The sequence below is a fragment of the Geotrypetes seraphini genome, chromosome 6 (genome assembly GCF_902459505.1).
Source record: "Geotrypetes seraphini chromosome 6, aGeoSer1.1, whole genome shotgun sequence".
Classification (NCBI taxonomy): domain Eukaryota; kingdom Metazoa; phylum Chordata; class Amphibia; order Gymnophiona; family Dermophiidae; genus Geotrypetes; species Geotrypetes seraphini.
Window position 1 is genome coordinate 112118640 of NC_047089.1, and position 23135 is coordinate 112141774.

General features: G+C 43.1%; 1 protein-coding gene across 1 annotated transcript in view; it reads left to right on the forward strand.

Annotated features, from left to right (window-relative positions):
* The window catches only part of HERC2 (HECT and RLD domain containing E3 ubiquitin protein ligase 2), a 3346202-nt gene that overhangs the window by 844094 nt on the left and 2478973 nt on the right, over window positions 1–23135 (forward strand). Inside the window, 1 exon segment of the mRNA XM_033948978.1 lies at window positions 11299–11449. Coding sequence (XP_033804869.1) covers window positions 11299–11449 — 151 coding nt within the window.

The window sequence follows — 23135 nt, forward strand, 5'->3', positions numbered from 1 at the left end:
CTTCTCCCTCTTCTCTTCGGCATCACCGAGAAAAAATTAGTGGTAAGACCGCCGAAATAGAAGAAAATAACTCTTGCAGCAAGCTTTCCAGCGTGTCCTTCTAACGATCAGCTAGCCGCGGCCATCTTGGATCAACAATATCTCTTTTAAATATTTCCGGACCATTTCCATCCCTGGGATTATTGGAGACTTTGGAAGATTCAGCAATCTCAAATTATTCTTTCTCTGCTTATTTCCATATATTCTAATTTCCTAAGTTCTTTTCTTAACAATCTCCAATTCTAAAGTTTTCATTGATTTAAGCTGTTTTTCATGTCTTTCTATTTTGTCACTTTGTTCTTTTAAAATCACTCCGTGATCATTAGCCTGAGAGCTGATAGATGCACAATCAGAGTGAACCATTGAAACTGCTTTTTTGAGGTTGGAGTCCATAGTTATAAATGCTTTCCACAATTCGTCCTGGCAGCTTAATCAACTCCCTAAATTGGTCACTAGTAGTTAACAGGAGGTAAGTTCTTACCAGCCTCTCTATGTTGGGCGCCGTTAACTGGGCTACAGTGGGGGGTCTTCTCCCCCAACAACTCATCCCCAACTGCTCCTCCAGGGCTCATCAGTTGTTTCTGTCCTTGAGCAAACTGAATTGCCTACCCCACCATAAGGCTCTCTCTCCCTGGTTGGAGAGGAGCCTGTGCCTGGATAGGGCTGAGGGAAGCCCAATCAAAGCTAAGGTTTGCCAAATGAGTCAGTGTCCGTCCTGAGGTCAGGGGTGATTCCTTCAGCTGACATGTCAAACCCAAATCCAGTGTTGTCTGAACGAGATTTCTGGAGCTCCCGGTCACTGGAGGATTTGGCCATCGCGAACACGACCAAGCAACACAAGAATGAAGAAAATCTGCAACGGAGTCTGCTAGCGTCAACCAGGAAAGGTACCAAACAACAACTGGCCACCAAGCAAACAACAACTGGTCTCCGGGAAGGGAAAAAGGGCAAGACAAGCAAGGGCAGTAGGGAGCTCAGAGTCAATCATCTGTCCTCGAAGACACCATCTTGGATCAAAAGCCTACAACTCGGGGCATTTCTACTGCAGCAAAAACAAGACAACTTCATACAACTTTGCAATCAAGTTTCTCATCTTCCAACCATCTCAGTCAGACACATGATGAGACTCTTGGGTTACATGGCCTCCACAGTCCATGTTTCTCCCTTTGCGAGACTACATCTCAGAACAGCTCAGTAGTCTCTGGAATCTCAATGGTCTCAGGCTCTCTATCCTTTTTCCCTAGAAGATTACTGTCACACCATCACCGTGGCAATCTCTTCAGTGGTGGATGAATTCTTCCAATCTTTGCAGAGGGCTCTTATTTTGAATGCCGCCATATCAGAAAGTTCTGACTATGAAGTTCTCCATATATGTGTGGGGTACTCATTTGGATGGTCTCCAAACACAGGGCAACTGGTCTGCTCAAGAACAGAAGTTCCAAATCACTTGGAACTCAGAGCAGTCTGCAATGCTCTGAAAATGTTTCAAACAAAAGGTTGACCCTTAATACTCCACAGAAATAATAATCTGATAAAAACAAAACCACTGTGGAGATGATGTTGAAGATGCAGGCTTTATTAAAAGTTCATTCCAATAATCCACAAAAAGAAATACCTAGAACCCAAATCATTGAGGACTATGGACCCAACATGGTCCGTGTTTCGACAAAATTGTCTTCCTCGGGGGTCCCCGAAGGTCCTTGTACAGAAACTTGTGGATCAGAGGCTAAAAACAACTGGGCAAAACTCTGCTCCTCAATGTATTACATAAATAAGTTCTCAATGTATTACATAAATAAGGAGGCATGGGTTCTCTAACTCTGTCAAGAGGCCAAAAAAATTTGGAACCTGGCAATTCCTTAGAACATCTTTTTGAAAACAGTATATGTTCAAGGAGAGCAATACACTCTTGCCAACAAGCTCAGCAGATATCTTTGGCCACATGAGTGGATGCTTCACTCCAAGATTTTACATCGGGTTTTCTCCCTTTGGGGAACTCCTCAGATAGACCTGTTTGCCTCCCCCATCAATCACAAACTGCCTCAATTTTGTTCCAGAGAATACTCTCCTCATTAGCTGGAGGCTGATGCTTTTCTCCTGGATTGGATGGATAAGTTTCGCTGTGCGTTTCTTCCAATTCCACCCATTCTGAAGACACTGATCAAACTCAAGCACGAGCCAGCCATCATGGTTCTAATAGCTCTTCAGTGGCTTTAACTCACAGTCAAAGATCTAATAACTCTGCAGATCTTCCCATCTCTTCTTACTCAGAGTCAGGGGTCACTTTTACATCCCAATCTGCAGTCGTTACACCTGACAGTTTGGTACCTTTCGGTATGACCTCAACAATCAACGATCTTTCTGATCCTATCAGAGCCATTTTAGATGCATCCAGGAAATCTTCCACTCAGCAATGTTACCAGAAGAAGTGGACCTGATTTTCAGTGTGGTATGCCCTTCATCATCATGATGCTTCATCCTCCTCCATTTCTTCAGTGTTGGAATATCTTTTACATTTATCCAAATCAGGACTTAAAACCACTTCAGTCAGAGTTCATCTTGGTTCTATCAGGGCGTTTCATATTCAGATCAACAACAAATCTCTGGCTTCGCATCCTCTTGTTTCTAAATTTATGAAAGGTCTTTTCAACATCAAACCCGTCTCAAATCGCATTTGGTGGCTTGGGATCTTAATGTTGTTCTCTCCAGACTGATGAAGTCTCCATTTGAACCAATGTTGTTAGCTCATCTTACATTCCTCACTTGGAAAGTGGTATTTTTAATCTCCATCACTTCTGCACGTTGAGTGAGTGAGCTTCAAGCCTTGGTGTCGGATCCACATTTTACAGTTTTTCACCATGATAAGGTGGTTCTCTGCACTCATCCAAAATTCTTACCAAAAGTGGTCTCGGAGTTTCATCTCCACCAGTCTATTGTGTTACCAGCTTTCTTTCGAAAACTTCATTCACACCCTGGTGAGACAATTCTTCATACGAGCCTTGGCTTATTATTTACAAATGACTCAATCTCACAGAGCAACTCCTCAGCTGTTTCATCTCCTTTGACCCAAACAGACTAGGCAAGCCTATAGCCAAGAGAACTATTTTCACATGGCTGGCGGCTTGTACAGTATTTCTTTTTGCTATGTTCGGGCTGGGCTGCAGCTAGGAGGTCATGTCATGGCACATAAAGTCCGAGCTATGGCAGCTTCAGTTGCATTTTTGCATTCCATTCTCATTGATGAAATCTGTAAAGCAGCTACTTGATCCTCAGTGCATACCTTCACTAATCACTATTGTCTGGTTTCTTTTTCCAGAGGTGATGCTCACTTTGGCCAAACAGTTTTACAAAATTAATTCTCTTAATTGGCCAACTCTCCCTCCATCCCATTTCAGTAGGCTAGGGAGAACATGTGAGAATATGCTGTCTGCTTGTCCTAGGGTAAAGCACAGTTACTTACCATAACAGGTGTTATCTAGGATCAGCAGGCAGATATTCTCACATCTACCCTCCTCCCCTGGTTGGCTTCTTAGCTTGCTTACGAAACTGAGGAATCTCACACCTTGGCAAGTAGCAAGTTCATTTGTCAGAATGTCTGTATCAGGCTCCGTGGATGACATCACCCATATGTGAAAATATCTGCCTGCTATCCCCGGATAACACCTGTTACGGTAAGTAACTGTGCTGTCTCTCCTCTAGAGTATGCATATTTAATAATAATAATAATAACAACTTTATTCTTCTATACCGCCATAGTCGTGAGACTTCTAGGCGGTTTACATTGAAGAGAGCTGGACAGTCAGCGAGTTATAATATGCAGAGGTAAGAGAAATACAACATGCAGAATCTTACAAAAGGCAGCAAAATACAATATACAGATAGTTAACAGATGTTATAAATTTTAGTCTTATACGCAGGAGTGGACATGTTTGAAATATTAGAAATTGATTTAGTGTTTTGTGTAGATACTTTTTAGGTGATATTTCTGTCAAATAAGACAGTTTTTATGGCTTTTCTAAAGGCGTCATAGGTCAGTCTTGCTCCATTAATGTAGTTGTCTAACCAGTGTTGTTGTTTGTTTGCTTGGTACATAAAAGTTCTATCCAGAAAAGTTTTGTATTTGCAGCCGATAATGCTTGGGTATGCAATTAGATTGCTGTTTCTGGTTTGTCTTGTAGGGCTGTATAGTACGAAGTGAGGTAGCAGGTAGGTAGGAGCTAGTCCCCAAACCAGCTTGAAACATATGCAAGAGAACTTGAATATTATTCGCTTCTCCAATGGCAGCCAGTGAAGCAGTTTGTAGTAGGGGCTAACATGGTCGCTTTTCTTCAATCCAAATATCAAGCGGACCACTGTGTTTTGAACAATTCTAAGTTTCCTCACTGTTTTTTGGGGTATACCCATATAAACAATATTGCAATAGTCCAGTGTAGAAAGCACTAGCAGTCCAAATGATAATGGGTCAAAGTATTTTTTGATGGTCTTTAACTTCCATAATGTCAGGAAACACTTTTTTATCACTATGTTCGTGTGTTCAACCATTGTCAAATGTGTGTCTAATGTGACTCCCAATATTTTTATTGTTTTGGTAATCGGTAGTCGCAATCTTTTACATGTAACGTTGTTTTGGTAATTTTGTCTGTTGGGCTTGCAAGGAAGACTTTTGTTTTTTCTGTTTAGTTCCAGTTTTTATTGTCCACTGTTCTATTTCGGTCATAATATGAGAAATGTACTCTTAGGTCTCGTTTGTTATGCTGTTCACTGGGATTAAAATGGAAATGTCATCTGCATATATGTAGTAGTTTAGGTTTAGCTTTTGCAGGAAGTGTCCTATGGATGATATGTAGATGTTGAATAGGGTGGGTGATAGTGGTGAACCTTGTGGTACTTCCGAGGGGATTTTCCAGGTGTTTGAGTATGTCCCACCACTAATCACCCGGTATGATCTCTTTGTTAGGAAACTCTGTATCCAATTCCTTACTCTTCCCGTAATTCCTATTCCATCTAGGCAGCGTAGCATTATTTTGTGATCAACAAGATCAAAAGCGCTGCTGAAGTCTAGTTGTAAGATCAGAGCACTTGTTCCTTTGCTGAATAATCCGTATAGGTGATTAAGGATCGAGGCTAGGACTGTCTCGGTGCTAAAACCCTTTCTGAATCCTGATTGGTATTCATTGAGTATGTTAAATTTGTTTAGATAGTCCACTAGCTCTAAGTTGACCAGTCCTTCGAGTAGCTTGGTGAATAAGGGGATGCTTGCTATCGGTCTGTAGTTGGTTTTCATGGCTAGAGAGTTTTTTTGGTCTTTTGGGATGGGTGTGATTAGTATATGTCCCATTTCCTCGTGGAATGTTCCTTCAGTGAGAGTGGTTGTTATCCAGTTAAATAAATCCTTTCTAAAATCTAGTGTAGCTGCTTTCAAGAATTTGGAAGGACATACGTCCAGTAGGCAGTTTGATTTAGTATATTTATTGAATAGGGTTAGAAATTGGTGCCGGGTTGGAGGTTCAAAATGGTTCCAGAGCATGTCTACTCTGGTTTCTTTTTCATGGGGTTCAAATTGGAAATCGAGGTTGGGTGAGGGTGATGGTATGGTCGCTCTTACGTCTAAGATTTTATTGTTGAAAAAGGTGGCAAGGGTTTCTGCCGAGAGCATACATTCATTATCCTGTAGCATGATTTGGGTGGTGTCTGTTAATCTGTTTACCAGTTTGAACAGATCTTTGCTATTTGTTTTGGGTGTCCCTATTTTTTGAGCGTAGTGTATTGTTCGCTTTTCTCTAATCAGATTTTTGTAGTTTTTCATCTTTTGTTTCCAGTGTATAGTGGTACCTTGGATTATGAGCATAATCCGTTTCAGGAGCATGCTCGTAATCTAAAATGCTCGTTTATCAAAGCGAGTTTCCCCATAGGAAATAATGGAAAGTGCTCCCTCCCCCACGAGAACCGTCATTGCTTCCCCCGAAGGCCCCCAGCGAAACGGCACCCTCCACCCCACGATCCGCACACCCCCCCGCCGCCATCGGGCACCCCCCCGACGCGACCTGAGGTCCCCCCAGCCCACCCGAACCCTCTTCTTACTTTGCTGTAGCCTCCACAGCGGCACCGGCACGGCACCAGCATGTCCTGTGCGTGGTGCCAGTGCCTGAAGATCTGCTTCCTGTGCTGGGCCTTGAGAGTTCCCGTTCGACGTGAGAGTTCCCGTTCGACGTGAACTCTCAGGCCTTGAGCATGCGCACATGCTCAAGGCCCAGCACAGGAAGCAGATCTTCAGGCACCGGCACCACACATAGGACATGCTGGTGCCGCTGCCGCTGCGGAGGCTACAGCAAAGTAAGAAGAGGGTTCGGGTGGGTGGGGGGATCTCAGGTTGTGGCGGGGGGGTGCCCGATGGCGGCGGGGGGGTGCCCAATGGCGGCGGGGGGTGCCGGATCGTGGGGGGGAGGGTGCCGGTTCGTGGGGGGGCGCTCGCAAATCGAAGCGCGCTCGGTTTCCGAGGTGCTGATTTTGCAAATGTTTTGCTCGTCTTGCAAAACACTCGCAAACCGGTGCACTCATAAACAGACACTGTATTTTGTCGTCGTCTTTGTTTTTTTCCAGGTTCTTTCTACTTTTCTCAGTTCCTGTTTTAGAGTTAGTAATTCAGAGTCAAACCATCCATTTAGTTCCCTTTCTTTCTTTTTGTATGTTTGGAACGATGTTATTTGATCTAACACTTCTTTGCTGAATTTTGCCCATTTGTTTGGGAAGTTTTGTATTTCCTCCGTTTTGGGTTGTAATTCGTAGTGGGTCCAGAATTCTATTTGGTTTATAGTTTCTCTTCTGGTAATTGTGGTTGATTTGGGGTTTTTTCTTTTATATTTTTGTTGGGATGATTTTTTTTACCAATAAAGATCAAAATTACAATTGTAGTGATCTGACCAGATGCATTTTTTCCAGACCCCTGTGCTATGTTGGATCTTTGGGTCAGGGATTTCTTTTTTCGAAAAGGTAACTATGTCTAGTTGGTGGCCTTTATCGTGTGTTTTCTCTGGTTTTGGTATTGGGAAACCGAGAGTTGTTAAGAAAGTGTCAATTTCTATCACATTTGGTTTTTCCACTTGCTCTAGGTGAACGTTCATGTCGCCCAGTAGTAGGTTATACGTTCCTTTTAGGGTGTTAATGGTGAGGTATTCGAAGAACTTTTCTCTAGTACTAGTCCATTTTTGGGGGGGGATGTAAAATAGTGTCACGGTTAATGCCTCGTCCAGCTGGGTGTTGGTAACCTTACAAGTTAATATTTCCAGGTCTTCCAGTCTCTTATACTACTTTTGGTTCAGATCCATTGCCATTTTCGTCGTCTTCCTCTGGTGTTGACTTCCACTTCAAGTCTTTTTATATCCATCGCTGAACACAATTCTGCAAGTGGGCCTCACCAATAACGTATATAGGGGCATCTTTCTATATAGCCTAGCATCCTTCTGGCTACCACCACCGCCTTATTACACTGTTTAGATGCCTTTAGATCCTCAGACACAATCACCCCAAGGTCCCTCGCTCTGTTTGCTTATCAGCCTCTCACTTCCCAGCACATATGGTTTCCTCAGATTCCAACCCTCAAATGCATCACTCTGCACTTCTTCACATTGAATTTTAGTTGCCAGATGTTAGACCCTTCTTCTTGCTTACTTGATGGTGGCCTTCTAACCTGCTGCATGTGCACGTATCCAGCCACAGGGAAGCTAGGAGTTAAACAAATGCCATTCAAACAGGGACCTATTACAAAGAGCTTACCTTAGTTTTGGTATATTTTCACTGTAACCATTTTGGAACCCAGTGGTTGCTATACCAGTGTGACAGAGTGGCAGGAATTTGAAAATCAAATAAACATAAGAAAAAGGTCTGAAAAAGAAACTGGTTTGTGTGCTTTTGGATATTTCTGTGAAAATGGCAATGCAAACTTTACAAAATTGATATACAGAAGAGGGAATTGATTTTGTAAGGACCTTTCTGTTACAAGAGGTTCTTTTGGGAATTTGTTCTCAGGAAATTCAGACTGTACTAGAGAAAATCACAAAAGGTGAAAAGGTCTTGATAAAACTTCTACATAGAAATCAGGTCAATCAGTCCGATTGCTACAAATTGAAAATTCTACATTCAGGCCAATAGCAAAATACAAACAGAAGTTAAGATATTAAACTTGCTCACAGAATGAACAAGAAAGCTGTGATTCTGAACACTCTGCAGAATTTTCAGAGTCCGAAGATTCCATAATTCAGATGGAATACTGTATGGACCCACCAGCATGACAGGGCCTAGATCAGATTTGAGTTAGTAAAACGCTTCACAAATGGGTCACTAATTAAGACAGTAACTGAAAGAAATGCTAGAAATAGAATCTTAATGACCCCTCTCATACAAATACACGATACACCTCTTGTACAGTACCTCCTATAAACAGGCAATGCCAAATTTATGTGAATTAATCAGTGTGTCTAAACCTCTACCTTAGCTTAGCGGTTCCACAGTTGATAACAGTCCTTACAAGGGATTATTGGCAGACATTAATACCTTTAATTGGAATAACTGAGGAAAATCTGATAGTGAAAGTATGCCTGCTTTTTCAGATGACTCATCTGATCACCATGCTGATGATACTGTAGTGGTATGTAAGTCAGAGAAGACCAATAAGCCTGTCACAAAATTTGTTTATGATGAATTGGATACCCCTTCTAATTGCTCTATACCAGGGGTAGGCAATTCTGGTCCTCGAGAGCCGGAGCCAAGTCAGGTTTTCAGGATATCCACAATGAATATGTATTAGAAGGATTTGCATGTACTGCCTCCTTGAGGTGCAAATCTATCTCAAGCATATTTATTGTGAATATCCTGAAAACCTGACCTGGCTCTGGCTCTCGAGGACCGGAATTGCCTACCCCTGCTCTATACAAATTTCTGCAAAGACTGTGATTGCTGATTGATTGACAGTTCTTGAATGCCTCATTAAATATGTTCAACTGGCTAGTTAGGATGACTGCTGTATTAGGTAGCAATTGTACTTGCCACACTTGCCTTACAGGTGGATATTGGGGACCCATTCAATTGTGGCAGGGGGATAGTGTGAAGAGGGGGATTTCTCAGTTCACTGAATCTTTCAAAGTGCAGAAATTCAGCAGAAAGGGTCTGATGTCATAGCAATAGGGAGGCTATTAGGCACATTATGTGAACTCCTCCCATTGCCAAGAACAAGGAGTTACTATGCACTCTTTTGAAAGATTCAGGATTTTCTCAACCCGAGAACGGGGTAGAGAGAAAGCAATTGGAGTGAGAAGGGGAAGTGAACAGTTTGGAGTAGGGAAAAACAGCCCGTCTCTCTCTGGTTAAGTTTGGTGGAAGCTAGCAAAGAATTTCTCGAAGCAGCTGTCTACCTCTATACATATAGCTCTGGGGATCAGTTTCCCAGAACCCTAAATATACTGGTAAAGGGGAAGTTTCTGTTTGTCCTATTTACCCTCTTTTTATCTGATAGTGTTCTTCTGGACTGCTTTCTGTGCACATAACCTGGCGCAGGGTATCATTAGGAGGCCAGGGGTTACATCTAATATCACAGACAATTGCTAAGGTGGCAATCAACAAGAAAATAAAATTAAATTGGAAGTATGTTGGTTGGTTCATTTTATTCATTCCAACTTAGGGTGCTGGAAAGAAATTATACATAAGGGGTTCAAAATATCTGGTTGCTAAGTAATTTCACTAGGAGTAGTAGAGTGTTGACTGGTACAGTAGCATCCTGTGGTTAAACTATAAAATCTCTCTTTTGAAGTCTGTTTTCAGTGGCATCTAATGAGTTGGAAATTGTTACACTTCGATTTATTAATCTTAATGAAGCAGAAAAGTTGAGTACCATTTGGATAGGTTGGAGTGAACTTTGATGGTAAGTCCAGTAGTTGGAACCTAAGAACAATGCCAGGTGGACTTCTACAGTCTGTCCAAATGCCAAAGAAGGACAGTGATTGTGTATTTTATAATCACATTCGGTGTTGGTTTAATCATGAATTGGTAATAAGTATGACTGTTGGGCAGACTGGATGGATCGGTCAGGTCTTATCTGCCATCATTTACTATATATTTATTTATTTATTTAATAGGGTTTATTTACTACCTTTTTGAAGGAGTTCACTCAAGACAGTATACAGCAAGAATAAGTCAAACATAAACAGTAGACAATTACTATGTTATGTTACCGGTCCCTTATGAACTTGGGTAAATCATGTAACCCTCTGTTGCCCCAGGTATAAAACTTACATACCTGCATATAATGTGTTCAGCGCTATGTATGTTTAGTAGGCCAATAGAAATGATTAGTAGCTAGTGAAACCTTGGTTTACAAGCATATTTCGTTCCAGAAGTATGCTCGTAAACCAAATTGCTCGTATTTCAAAGCGAGTTTTCCCATAGGAATGAATGGAAACTCACTTGATACGTTCCCCCCCCCCTGTGATCCGGCATCCCCCCGCTCGCTTTACCCCCTGCGATCCTACATCCCCCACCCTGATTTGTCACCCACAACAACGCACAGGACATGTCGGTGCCCGAAGATCCTCCCTCTTGGCTGGGCTGGGCCTTGAGCATTTGCGCATGCTCAAGGCCTTCTGGTCTTTCTCTTTCTGATATTCTCCGAGAATCTCGGAGAGAGCGAGACCAGAAGGCCTTGAGCTTGTGCAAATGCTCAAGGCCCAGCCCAGCCAAGAGGGAGGATCTTCGATGCCCAGTTCAGCCCAGCCCAGCCAAGAGGGAGGATCTTCGGGCACCAGCATCTCCTGTGCGTTGGTGCCGGTGCCAAATCGGGGTAAGGGATGCTATTTGGGTGCTCAGTGGGGGATGTAGGATCGCGGAGGGGGGGGGAGCGACTCGAGCGGGGGGGGGGGGTGTGTGCTTGTAAATCGAGTCAAGCTTGGTTTCCGAGATGCCGATTTTGTGAATGTTTTGCTTGTCTTGCAAAACACTCGTAAACCAGTGCACTCGTAAACCGAGGTTCGACTGTATTAGTAATTGTAGTGATAACATAAGTTTTTAAGAGAAATGTGTGTGCTTATGTTAAATAATGCTAAACATGGCAAAAACCCATTTCTGCATCTTTCATAATTCAATATTTTTTAAATATGGAAGACAAATTTAAAATATCAGTTTCTATCACTTGTAGAAAATTGTCTGAATACCTTTTAACTTTCTGCAATTGTTGATACATAAATTATTAAGTGTTCTATTTCTTTTGTCTAGCCTGATCAGGAAGTGATTACAACACCAGATTTCAGCAGTCTGTCTTCACCTCTCATAGATGTAGAAAGAAATTTGGGCCTACTCCTAGGGTTACATGCATCATATCTTGCATTGAGCACACCTCTGGTCCCTGTTGAGATTGAATATGCCAGTAAGCTTACTTATTATTCCTTCTTTCTAAAATAATGTTGGTTGCAATATGTTGTATAATAAAGTAGGATATGTTATCTTTTTGGTCAATAATAATTAGTAAAGGAGGTATAAAACTGAACAATTTACATTTTTTCATGGTAGGATTAAGTAGGCAGTGAAGTATGCATGGTGCCAATATTCTCTCTGATCTGTTTAGAAGATCTGCTGATGTGTACAACTTTTGTAAGTGTGCAACCTGGTCTCTAGCCCTTTATTTCTCCTTTTACTGCCTCCATCCCTTCTGTCTTTCACTCTCTCTCTTACCAAGCATCCTTTTCCTTGGCTAACCTAAGTGCTATGCTAATCACTGAATAAAGTCTGTGATACAGTAGTTGGAGCTACAGCCTCAGCACCTTGGGGTTGTAGGTTCAAATCCTTTACTGCTCCTTGTGACCCTGGGCAAGTCACTTAATCCCCCAGTGCCCCAGGTACATTAGATAGAGTGTGAGCCCGCCGAGACAGATAGGAAAAATGCTTGAGTACCTGAATAATCTGTAATCCGCCTAGAATTGTAGGATATGTGGAATATAAATAATGAATTAAAATTAAAACTGAGTTAAGCCGCCAGGATGTGGCCACTCTGAGATTTAAGATATGTGAGCTTGTGTATAACCAGTGGCATAAGTTTTGCCATTGTTTGTTCATATAGTCTGAGTTGGCTGTTTTGCAGCTTGTTCAGCAGTTGGAATAATGCATGCCTATATAGAAATCCTATAACCTATAGTTCTGCACACAACTTGACATACAAGGTGACATTTGCATTTTTCTCTGAATTTCAAAGTGAACAAAAATTGATACAATCTCTGAATGGTATAAAGTTAAAAAAAGATATATTTCTGTAAATTTTAGTGCATCATTATTTCTTTACTAATTTTAACAGGTAGAAAATAATAGGGGCAGACTGATGGTGATCTTATCCCTTGGGCAGTAAGAGTCGCACCCCACCCCAACCTCCCATCTGAGAAAGATTGCTGGTTTTGCTGTAATATTCCTAATGCTCATTTCTTGTGGTGATCACACTCGGACTGTACAACTTAATATGTATAAAACTATCCAACCCCTTCCTGTACTGCCCCATACACAACATTAAAAAAGGCTGCTGGAAGGGGTTTTTTCTGCCAATAGAAGAAATTCCTAAACACCAATCTCCTATCCAAAAATGTATAGTAGTGGGATCCTCAACTAGCTTGCTCTCTTTTTATGGCCAGTAGGAAGAGAAAGGGGAGGGGGGAATGCTTGAAACTATTATAAGCAAAAAGAATGGATTTAAGCCAATCACGATTTCCTTAGCACCAGCAGCAGATGAATCCTGAGACTAGTGGGTTCTGTCCATCTGCCAGCTGGTGGAGATATTACTGAATTGAACTCTTACTGAATGGCAAGTCAATCGGTATGCTCTGTCTCAAGCAGGCAGATGGATGTGTTCTTCTCGGCTCCTGGTCTTTGGGTGTCAGCTCCTGTTTTGGCCTAGTTCACTTGAGCTGTGGGGTGTCCTCGTGTGCGGTGCCAGCATTAGGGGATACACCTGATCCTCCCCCCCCCCCCCCCCCCCCCCGCCCAGGTACTTTCTCCACCCTCTCAGGCTGTTTTTTCTCCTTGCAGATTCTTTGGAAAAAGTGGGGGGAGGGGGGCGGGAATAGCTGTGCAAGCTCCCTTGAGCCCTCCTAGGGAAAAGTATGAATCTCAGCCAGGTGTAAATTTTGCTTCCCTGGCAGGTTGTAGAAAATTGGTGAATACTGCTTTAAATTCTTAATTGCTGTTGGGTGCTTCAGTGGCTTAGTGGCAGCTTTGCGGTTCTTTGCAGGGATGGCAGCTGAGGTGGTTAATTCTCATTCTGTGGGAAGCATCGAGGAGCATCGGGAGTGTGTACTGGTGCCTGTTCTGAGTCTGTTACTGTAGAGGTAGCGTTTTTTGCTGTCGAGCTTGGAATTTCTCGCACAGGGAGGGGCGGCTACGTTCTCCGGGATTTATCTGACCAAGCCAAGAGGTACTAAGACTCTCTCAGCGATCTAAATCAGCTAAAATTTCACTAAGTTTGCTTGTAAGATTCACTCCATATCGGATACATATAAATGCCCATTTAAACGGAAACTGAGCCTGAAGATTAGTAGCCTCCGCTGGAGGAAGGGTAAGGTTAAGGATCTCAGATTTCGTAAAATTAATTTTGAATCCAGCGACCAAACTATACCCATCTAAAACATCTATAATCCCCTTCAGAGAAATGTCCGGCCTTTAGTGTAAGCAAAATGTCATCTGCAAATAATAAACTACGATGATCCACTGAGTGTATACGCACTCTCTGCACCTCCAGCGAAGATCAAATCAAACAAGCCAAAGGCTCCACTGACAGGGCAAAAAGCAAAGGGGATAGAGCACAACCCTATTTAGTACCACGAGAAAGCTCAAACGCATCTAGATATTGACCATTAATTTTCAAGACTGAAAGAGGCTGACGATACAGAGCTCTAATCCAATTCAAATAAGGGCCTACAGTACCCACCTTACCAAAGACTTCCCATCAAATAAGGCCAATAGACCCTATCAAATGCTTTCTCCGCATCTAAACAGAGCAAGAGCACTGGAATGTGGTTTATTTGTGTAATTTCAATTAAATGTAATGTCCTTCAAATATAATCTGAAGCTTTCTGGCCCCATATAAATCCTGATTGGTCAGGGTGTACTATAGACCCCACCACTTGCTGTAAGCGGGCAGCTAAGATCTTTGTATAGATTTTATAATCTGTATTTTAAAATGATATTGGCCTGGAAACATCATTGAAGGATATAGGAAAACCTGCTACATTAATACTAACAGTGGCTTTATTGCCGGATAGAGACTGGTTATTAAAAAAGTTCTTCAAAAATAGACATAAAGAATTTTTGGGACTAAAGATACAGATGTTCCCGGACGTGACTAAAGATACTCAAAAACATAGACAATTCTTGCTCCTTAAACCAGGGGTAACAATGATGGGAGGTCTTTTTTATTACGATATCCCTGTAAATGTATTGTTAAATATAGATCCAACACATATGTATTCTTTGACCCTTCTCAATTAACAGGGTTCCTCTCTATGAAACGCCTGGAAGGGGTAAACGAAACAACAGCAATATAGTAAAGTATTTAGGAAGTCTCCTACTACCGCAGTCAGATGTTTTGCTTTTCTTGTTAATAATATGATTTAATTTCACTAGCACTTACTGGAATTTATGGATCTATATTATGGGATTAATAGTATTGATTAAGAATGGCATTGCCTAATTGAGATTTTGTCTTGTTTAAAATATTTTATCTGTCTTATTTTCAATATTCTGTAGAAGAGGTTTCTTGGAAAAAATTTAAAAGCAATAAATAAATAATTTTTTTAAAAAAAATTATATTGGCCTATAAGAGCTACAGAGCTGAGGATTTTTCCCCGGTTTAAGGATCAGAGTAACTGTAGCCAGGTGCCATGAATATGGAAGCATGGTATTCTCCTTAATAGCATTGTACACCCTGACCAATAAGGGAGCTAAAAAACTATTAAAACACTTATAAAAGTGATTGCTAAAGCCATCCAAACCAAGGGCCTTTGAATGGGGCAGGTCCTTAATTGCCCACAAGACCTCATCTATGTGATAGGGTGAGATAGTGCCTCCACTTCAGGTGGAGTGCACCTCGGTAAATCAACTTTTTTAAAAAAATGTTGTAAAACAGATTCATTTGGGGAAGCCTCCAGAGAATACAAAGTCTGGAAATATTGTAAAAATTTGCGATTAATTACATTAACATCAGAGGATATTTTCCCCCCTACTATCAGATATAGCAGTAATATAATGTTGCTCTCTCCGTTTCCTCAACTTATATGCTAATAACCTGCTAGCTTTGTTATTAAATTCAAAGTGAGTCTGTTTAAGCCTATTTGATTGAACTGAGAGATCTGCCAAAGTAAGATCATGAAGCTTCTGTTTTGCTTCTTGGAGCTTCAAATCTACCCCCTGTTTGTCCGTTCCTGTTCTTAGTTCCAATTCCAAAGATCTAATTTAGGCCCTCTGCTGAGATTCGCAGGTCCTTTTCTACTTTGTCAAATGGGCCTATAGCGAAATCACATTACCCCTCATTACTGCCTTTAAGGTTTCCAAAAGCACAAAAGGAGTAATACCAGGTGTATCATTATCCACTAAAAAACTTTTTAATTGCACTTCCAGAGAAGAAATATTATCTGTTTCTAACAAAAGCGCCTCATTAAGTTGTCAGTAACACCAGCCAAAAAATGAGGTGGCAGAAGAAAGCACCATGGTAATGGGAGCATGCTCTGACCAAGTAGCCTGATGAATTGAAGTATCTAACACTAAACTCGCCATAGACGAGACACCCAGCCATAGGTCTATATGAGAAGAAGATAAATGTGTAGAAGAAAAACAAGTACATGGAAGGACAAGAAGCTATATTGCACTGATGGGGCTACATATTACTACAGCAGGATAAAGAAACCTTGCAGAGAAATTTAGACAATATGTTTTTAGGCATTTAAATTAGAAGGTGGGGGTGGTGTATGTATGAAGGACAATTATAGAGACCACCCCTGGCAAAAGAAAAGATGTGATAGTAGTAAAGATTGCAACATAAACAATATCAGCAACTCATTTCTTAGTATAGCAACGGAAATTGAAACGAAACAAAAATCCATACGAAATAGGAGATTACCGCTAAAAAATAGCTGGAAAGCAATGACCACAAATGCTCGCAGTCTAAGCAACAAAGTTCATGATCTGCAAGCCCTGATGTTAGAGGCAGATCTAGATATTGTCGCTTTCACAGAGACATGGTTCAGTGAGTCACAAATCACATGGATGGAATGCAAACATACCGGGATATAATCTTTTTAGGAAGGACAGAGATGGTCTAAAAGGTGGAGGAGTAGTTCTCTATGTAAAGATCAATATCCAAGAAACCAAAATGCAAGGGACCTGGGGAGAGGAAGAAGCAATATGGATCACTCTGAAAAGAGAAGATGGAACTAATATCTACGTGGGTGTAGTCTACAGACCTCCGACTCAGTCGCAGCAAATTGATAAGAATCTGATTGTGGATATCCAAAAGTTTGGAAGGAAAGAGGAGGTACTGCTGTTGGGAGACTTCAACCTGCCGGATGAGGACTGGAATGTTCCGTCTGCGGAATCGGAAAGAAGTAGGGAGATGGTGGAAAAATCGATATTGGATCTGGTCCTCACAAATGGAGAGAGTATCTCTAATGTTCGAGTGGGTGCTCACCTGGGAAGTAGCGATCATCTAACGGTTTGGTTTGCTATAACGGCTAAAGTGGAGAGTGGCCGCACTTAAAGTCCTAGATTTCAAGCGTATGGACTTTAATGCAGTGGGAGAGTACCTGAAGAAAGAGCTGTTAGGATGGGAGGACATAAGAGAAGTGGAAAGACAGTGATCTAAGCTGAAAGGAACGATAAAAAAAGGCTACGGACCTTTATGTGAAGAAAATCAATAAAAGCAAGAGAAAAACGAAGCCGATATGGTTCTCCAAACTAGTGGTGGAGAAAATAAAGGCGAAAAAGTTGGCGTTCGTGAAATATAAATAAAAACAAGCAGAGGAGTGCAGAAAGGACTACAGGGTGAAACTGAAAGAAGCCAAGAGAGAGATATGTCCGGTGAAAGCACAGGCGGGAGAACAAATGGCTAAAAATGTAAAAAAGGGAGACAAAATTTTTTTCAGATATATTAATGAAAGGAGGAAGATGAAAAATGGAATTGCTAGGCTAAAAGATGCTGGGAACAAATATGTGGAGAGTACACCCAGGTCGTGGACACTTGGAATGCGCTACCGGAGGAAGTGATCAGGCAGAGTACGGTACAGGGATTCAAACAGGGATTGGACGGATTCCTGAAGGATAAAGGGATCATGGGATACTGAGGGAGGAGCTGGGATGTAACACAAGTATAGAAAGCTAATCAGGTAATGAGTATAGAAACCAAACCAGGTCGTGCATGTGCAAGACCGGAGGGTTAGGACTTCGATAGGAAGACAGGACTTAAATGAGAAACCAAGGTGGCAAGGGAGCCCCTTCTGGTGATACAGACAGGTCGTGACCTGTTTGGGCCGCCGCGGGAGCGGACTGCTGGGCAGGATGGACCTGTGGTCTGACCCGGCAGAGGCACTGCTTATGTTCTTATGTTCTTATGTGCTAAACAAATACTTCTGTTCTGTGTTCACAGAAGAAAATCCTGGAGAAGGATCGAGATTGTCTGGCAAAGTTACACGAGAAAATGGAGTAGATTCTGCAACGTTCAGGGAGGAGAGTGTTTATGAGCAACTTGAAAAACTGAAGGTGGACAAATCGATGGGACCAGATGGGATCCATCCCAGGATACTAAGGGAGCTCAGAGAGGTTCTAGCGAGTCCTATTAAAGACTTGTTCAACAAATCTCTGGAGACGGGAGTGATTCCTGGGGATTGGAGGAGAGCGGATGTTGTCCCTATTCATAAAAGTGGTCACAGGGATGAAGTAGGAAACTACAGGCCGGTGAGCCTCACTTCAGTTGTTGGAAAAATAATGGAAGTGTTGCTGAAAGAAAGGATAGTGTATTTCCTTGAATCTAATGGGTTACAGGATCCGAGGCAACATGGCTTTACAAAAGGTAAATCGTGCCAAACGAACCTGATTGAATTTTTTGATTGGGCGACCAGAGAGCTGGATCGAGGACATATGCTAGATGTAATTTTCTTAGATTTCAGCAAAGCCTTTGATACAGTTCCTCATAGGAGGCTGTTGAACAAATTTGAAGGGCTGGAGTTAGGACCCAAAGTGGTGAACTGGGTTAGAAACTGGCTGTCGGAGAGACACCAGAGGGTGGTGGTTAATGGAAGTCGCTCAGAAGAAGGAAAAGTGAGTAGTGGAGTCCCTCAGGGTTCGTTGCTGGGGCAGATCCTATTCAATATATTTGTGAATGACATTGCTGAAGGGTTAGAAGGAAAAGTGTGCCTTTTTGCAGATGATACCAAGATTTGTAACAGAGTAGACACCGAAGAGGGAGTGGAAAATATGAAAAAGGATCTGCAAAAGTTAGAGGAATGGTCTAATGCCTGGCAACTAAAATTCAATGCAAAGAAATGCAGAGTAATGCATTTAATGATTAATAATCGGAAGGAACCGTATATGCTGGGAGGAGAGAAGCTGATATGCATGGACGGGAGAGGGACATTGGGGTGATAGTGTCCGAAGATCTAAAGGCAAAAAAACAGTGTGACAAGGCAGTGGCTGCTGCCAGAAGGATGCTTGGCTGTATAAAGAGAGGCGTAGTCAGTAGAAGGAAAAAGGTGTTCATGCCCCTGTACAGGTCATTGGTAAGACTATTGTGTTCAGTTTTGGAGACCATATCTGGCGAAGGACGTAAGAAGACTTGAAGCGGTCCAGAGGAGGGCGACGAAAATGATAGGAGGCTTGTGCCAGAAGACATATGAGTAGAGACTGGAAGCCCTAAATATGTATACCCTAGAGGAAAGGAGAGACAGGGGAGATATGATTCAGACGTTCAAATACTTGAAAGGGTATTAATGTAGAACGTAAAATCTTTTCCAGAGAAAGGAAAATGGTAAAACCAGAGGAAATAATTTGAGGTTGAGGGGTGGTAGATTCAAAGCCAATGTTAGGAAATTATACTTTACAGAGAGGGTGGTGGATGCCTGGAATGCGCTCCCGAGACAGGTGGTGAAGAGTAAAACTGTGACTGAGTTCAAAGAAGCATGGGATGAATACAGACAATCTAGAATCAGAAAATAATATTGTTAGCTTGCCTGAGTTCGGGGCAGGCAGGTGAAGTCAGGTAGAGGAGGGAGAGAGGAGAAAATCCACCGAAGAAGGCATGAGGGAACAGAGAGAAGGCAGAGGGTGAGGGGCTGTGGCGAGAGGTAGCTCCACCCACTCCCTGACATCATCTGAAGCAGACTCGAAGCTCCTCCTTAAAAGGGGAGGAGCCAACACTGCACAGCTTCAGAAAATCCAGCTTGCCTGAGTTCGGGGCAGGCAGGTGAAGCCGGGCAGAGAAGGGAGAGAGGAGAAAATCCACCGAAGAATGCACGAGGGAGCAGAGAGAAGGCAAAGGGTGGGGGGCTGAGGCGAGAGGTAGCTCCGCCCACTCCCTGACATCAACCGAAGCAGACTCGAAGCTCCCCCTTAGAAGGGGAAGAGCCAACGCTGCTCAGCTTCAAAAGATCCAGCTTGCCTGAGTTCGGGGCAGGCAGGTGAAGTCGGGCAGAGGAGGGAGAGAGAAAATCCACCGAAGAAGGCACGAAGGAGCAGAGAGAAGGCAGAGGATGAGGGGATGAGGCGAGAGGTAGCTCCGTTCACTCCCTAACATCACCCGAAGCTCCCCCTTGGGTGTAGTGGCTTGGCCCTTCTTGAGGCCCTTCGCAAAGGCGCTCTTGCTAAGGCGAGCGTTCTTTGCCGAGCGCCGAACGGCTGCGTGCCGTTGGCTCCTCCCCCTTAAACGGGGAGGAGCCAACAGCACGCAACCGTTCGGCGCTCGGCAAAGGCGCTTGCCTTATCAAGAGCGCTTTGCGAAGGGCCTCAAGAAGGGCCAAGCCACTACACCCAAGGACACCAGGGAAGGTCAGCAAGCAGGCAAGAGAGGGATAGAGATAGGACACCAGCAGCAGGGAGAGAGAGAGAGAGAGGACACCAACAGCAGGCAGAGAGAGAGAGTACACCAACAGCAGGCAGAGAGAGAGAGGACACTAGCAGCAGGCAGAGAGAGAGAGAGGACACTAGCAGCAGGCAGAGAGAGAGAGAGGACACTAGCAGCAGGCAGAGAGAGAGAGGACACTAGCAGCAGGCAGAGAGAGAGAGGACACTAGCAGCAGGCAGAGAGAGAGAGGACACTAGAGCAGGCAGGCAGAGAGAGCGGACACCAGCAGCAGGCAGAGAGAGCGGACACCAGCAGCAGGCACAGAGAGGACACCAGGAACAGGCAGAGAGAGAGAGAGAGAACGACAATGGAAGCAGAGGGAAACCAGAAGATGAGCTTTCCAGTGTTCTGCACAGACTAGAGGACAAGATACAGGAGCTAGAAGGACTTCATATTACAGATGACCCAATTAGGACAGCTATAGACTTCATGAATGAGAGACACATTGAGGAGGAGGTCAGGGAACTTGAGAAATTCATTGAGGAAGCCTACAGGAGGAGAGTGGAAGAACATAAAACGAACTTCAGATGAATGATAAAGTTACACCAACATGGAAGGGAGAACAAGAAGCAGATGACCTCATAGAAGACACCCACAGAGGAACATTGCACGAGGGGGAGAAAATGGCTAGTTGATGCCCAGGAGAGGAAGCAGCGAAGCACACCGAGGACATTGACCTGAGACCGAAGTGAAACCTAAAGAAGGAAAAGTCAGCGATCCTAGTGGGAGACTCGATCCTGAGGCATGTGGACAGCCACATAACAGGAGGGAGAGAGGATCGACTTGTGACCTGCCTCCCAGGAGCGAGAACCAAGGACATCGTGGACAAAATTGGAAAGATCCTGGAAGGAGCAGAGACGGAAGAGACCACAGTAATGACCCACATCGGGACGAACGATGTCAGCAGGAGAGACTACATAAAAAGCATGCTGAAAGAACAGTTTAAGATTCTGGGAAGGAAGCTGAAGATGAGGACCCAGTAGATAGCGTTCTCAGAGATCCTACCGGTACCGAGGGCAGATGTGAAAAGGAGGGAGGGACTACAATCAATAAATGCGTGAATGAGGAGATGGTGTGAGGAAGAAGGTTTCCACTTTGTGAAGAACTGGACAACGTTCTGGGGCAAGAGCAAGCTCTACAGGAGAGATGGACTGCATCTGAGTGCGGTGGGAACAAGACTTCTAGCAAACAATGTCAGGTGAGGAATAGAACAGGCTTTAAACTAAGAAGGGGAAAGCCGACAGTCGACCAAGCGTCGACTATTCGGAAGAAGGTATCCCGTGAAGATACCGAGGGGAAAAATGGCTGTTATGAAACAATGGACAAATTACAGGAGTCGACTAACCCAGAAGAGGAGGTTAGAAGGATTGTAACAAAAGAGAAGAAACTAAAGACCGAAGCACTGAGAAAGGAAATAAAGACAAGAAAATACCAGGATCTAAATTGCATATATACTAATGCAAGGAGCCTAAGAAACAAAATGGGGGAATTAGAAGCCATGGCCAATGCAGAGGACATAGACATCATTGGAGTCTCTGAAACGTGGTGGAATGAAGAAAACAAATGGGATACAGCACTGCCGGGGTACAAGCTCTATCGCCAGGACAGAAAGGAGGTGGAATAGCCCTATACATAAAAGAAAGCATAAAATCAACAAAAATGGATACAGCAGAGACGACCAACAAGCTGGAATCGCTATGAGTTAAAATATCGGGAAGGAAAGGGCCTGAAATAAAGATGGGCCTATACTATCGTCCACTTGGGCAAACCGGAGATATAGATGAAGAAATGGAAGCTAAGATGAAGCGAGAATGCAAAAGCGGTAACACGGTTATTATGGGGGACTTCATCTACCCCGGGATAGACTGGAGTCTTGGAAGCTCAAAATACGTTAGGTAGACAGAATTCCTGGAGGCTATACAATATTGTTTCATGGAGCAGCTTGTTAGAGAACCAACGAGAGGAAATGCCACTCTGGATCTAATCCTGAAGGGAACCTGCAAAGGAAGTGGAGGTAGTGGGACCATTGGGAAACAGCGATCCTAATATGATCAAGTTCAAGGTTGAGGTAGGAATACCGAAAGGAAAGAGAACCATAGCAACAACTTTCAACTTCACGAAAGGAAACTACGAAGCAATGAGGGAAATGGTAAGGAAGAAACTTAGGAACACTTCCAAAAAATGGCAAACGGTAGAATATGCCTGGTCTTTTCTCAAGAACACGGTGAGCGAGGCGCAAAATCTGTATATCCTCAGATTCAGAAAGGGGTGCAAAAAGAGTTGAACAAAAGACCCAGTGTGGATAACTAAAATAGTGAAGGACGCGATAGGCAATAAAAAAAATCCATTCAGGAAATGGAAAAAGGACAAAACTGAGGGGAACTGGAAAGAGCACAGGAAGTATAAAAAAAAAATGTCACCGAGTGGTTCGAAAAGCCAAAAGAGAGTATGAAGAGAGGCTAGCCTGGGAAGCACAAAATTTCAAACCGTTCTTTAGATATGTTCAAGGGAAGCAACCAGCTAGGGAGGAGGTGGGACCGCTGGACGACGAAGACAGGAAGGAAATGGTGAAGGAGGAGAAATAAGTGGCAGAAATACTTAACATGTTCTTTTTGTTTGTATTTACAAACGAAGACACATCCAACATACCGGAACCTGAGCAATTCTTCAATGGAAATCAAGCAGAAAAATTAATGGAAGTCAGTCTTGAAGATGTACACAGATAGAAAAACTAAAAACTGAGAAATCCCCGGGTCCGGACGGAATCCATCCAAGGGTTCTGAAAGAATTAAAGGAGGAGATAGCGGAACTACTGCAGCAAATTTGCAATCTATCCCTGAAAACAGGCATGATTCCGGAGGACTGGAAGATAGACAACGTTACACCTATTTTTAAAAAGGGATCAAGAGGTGACCCGGGAAACTCAGACCGGTGAGTCTGACCTCGGTTCCGGGGAAAATGGTGAAGC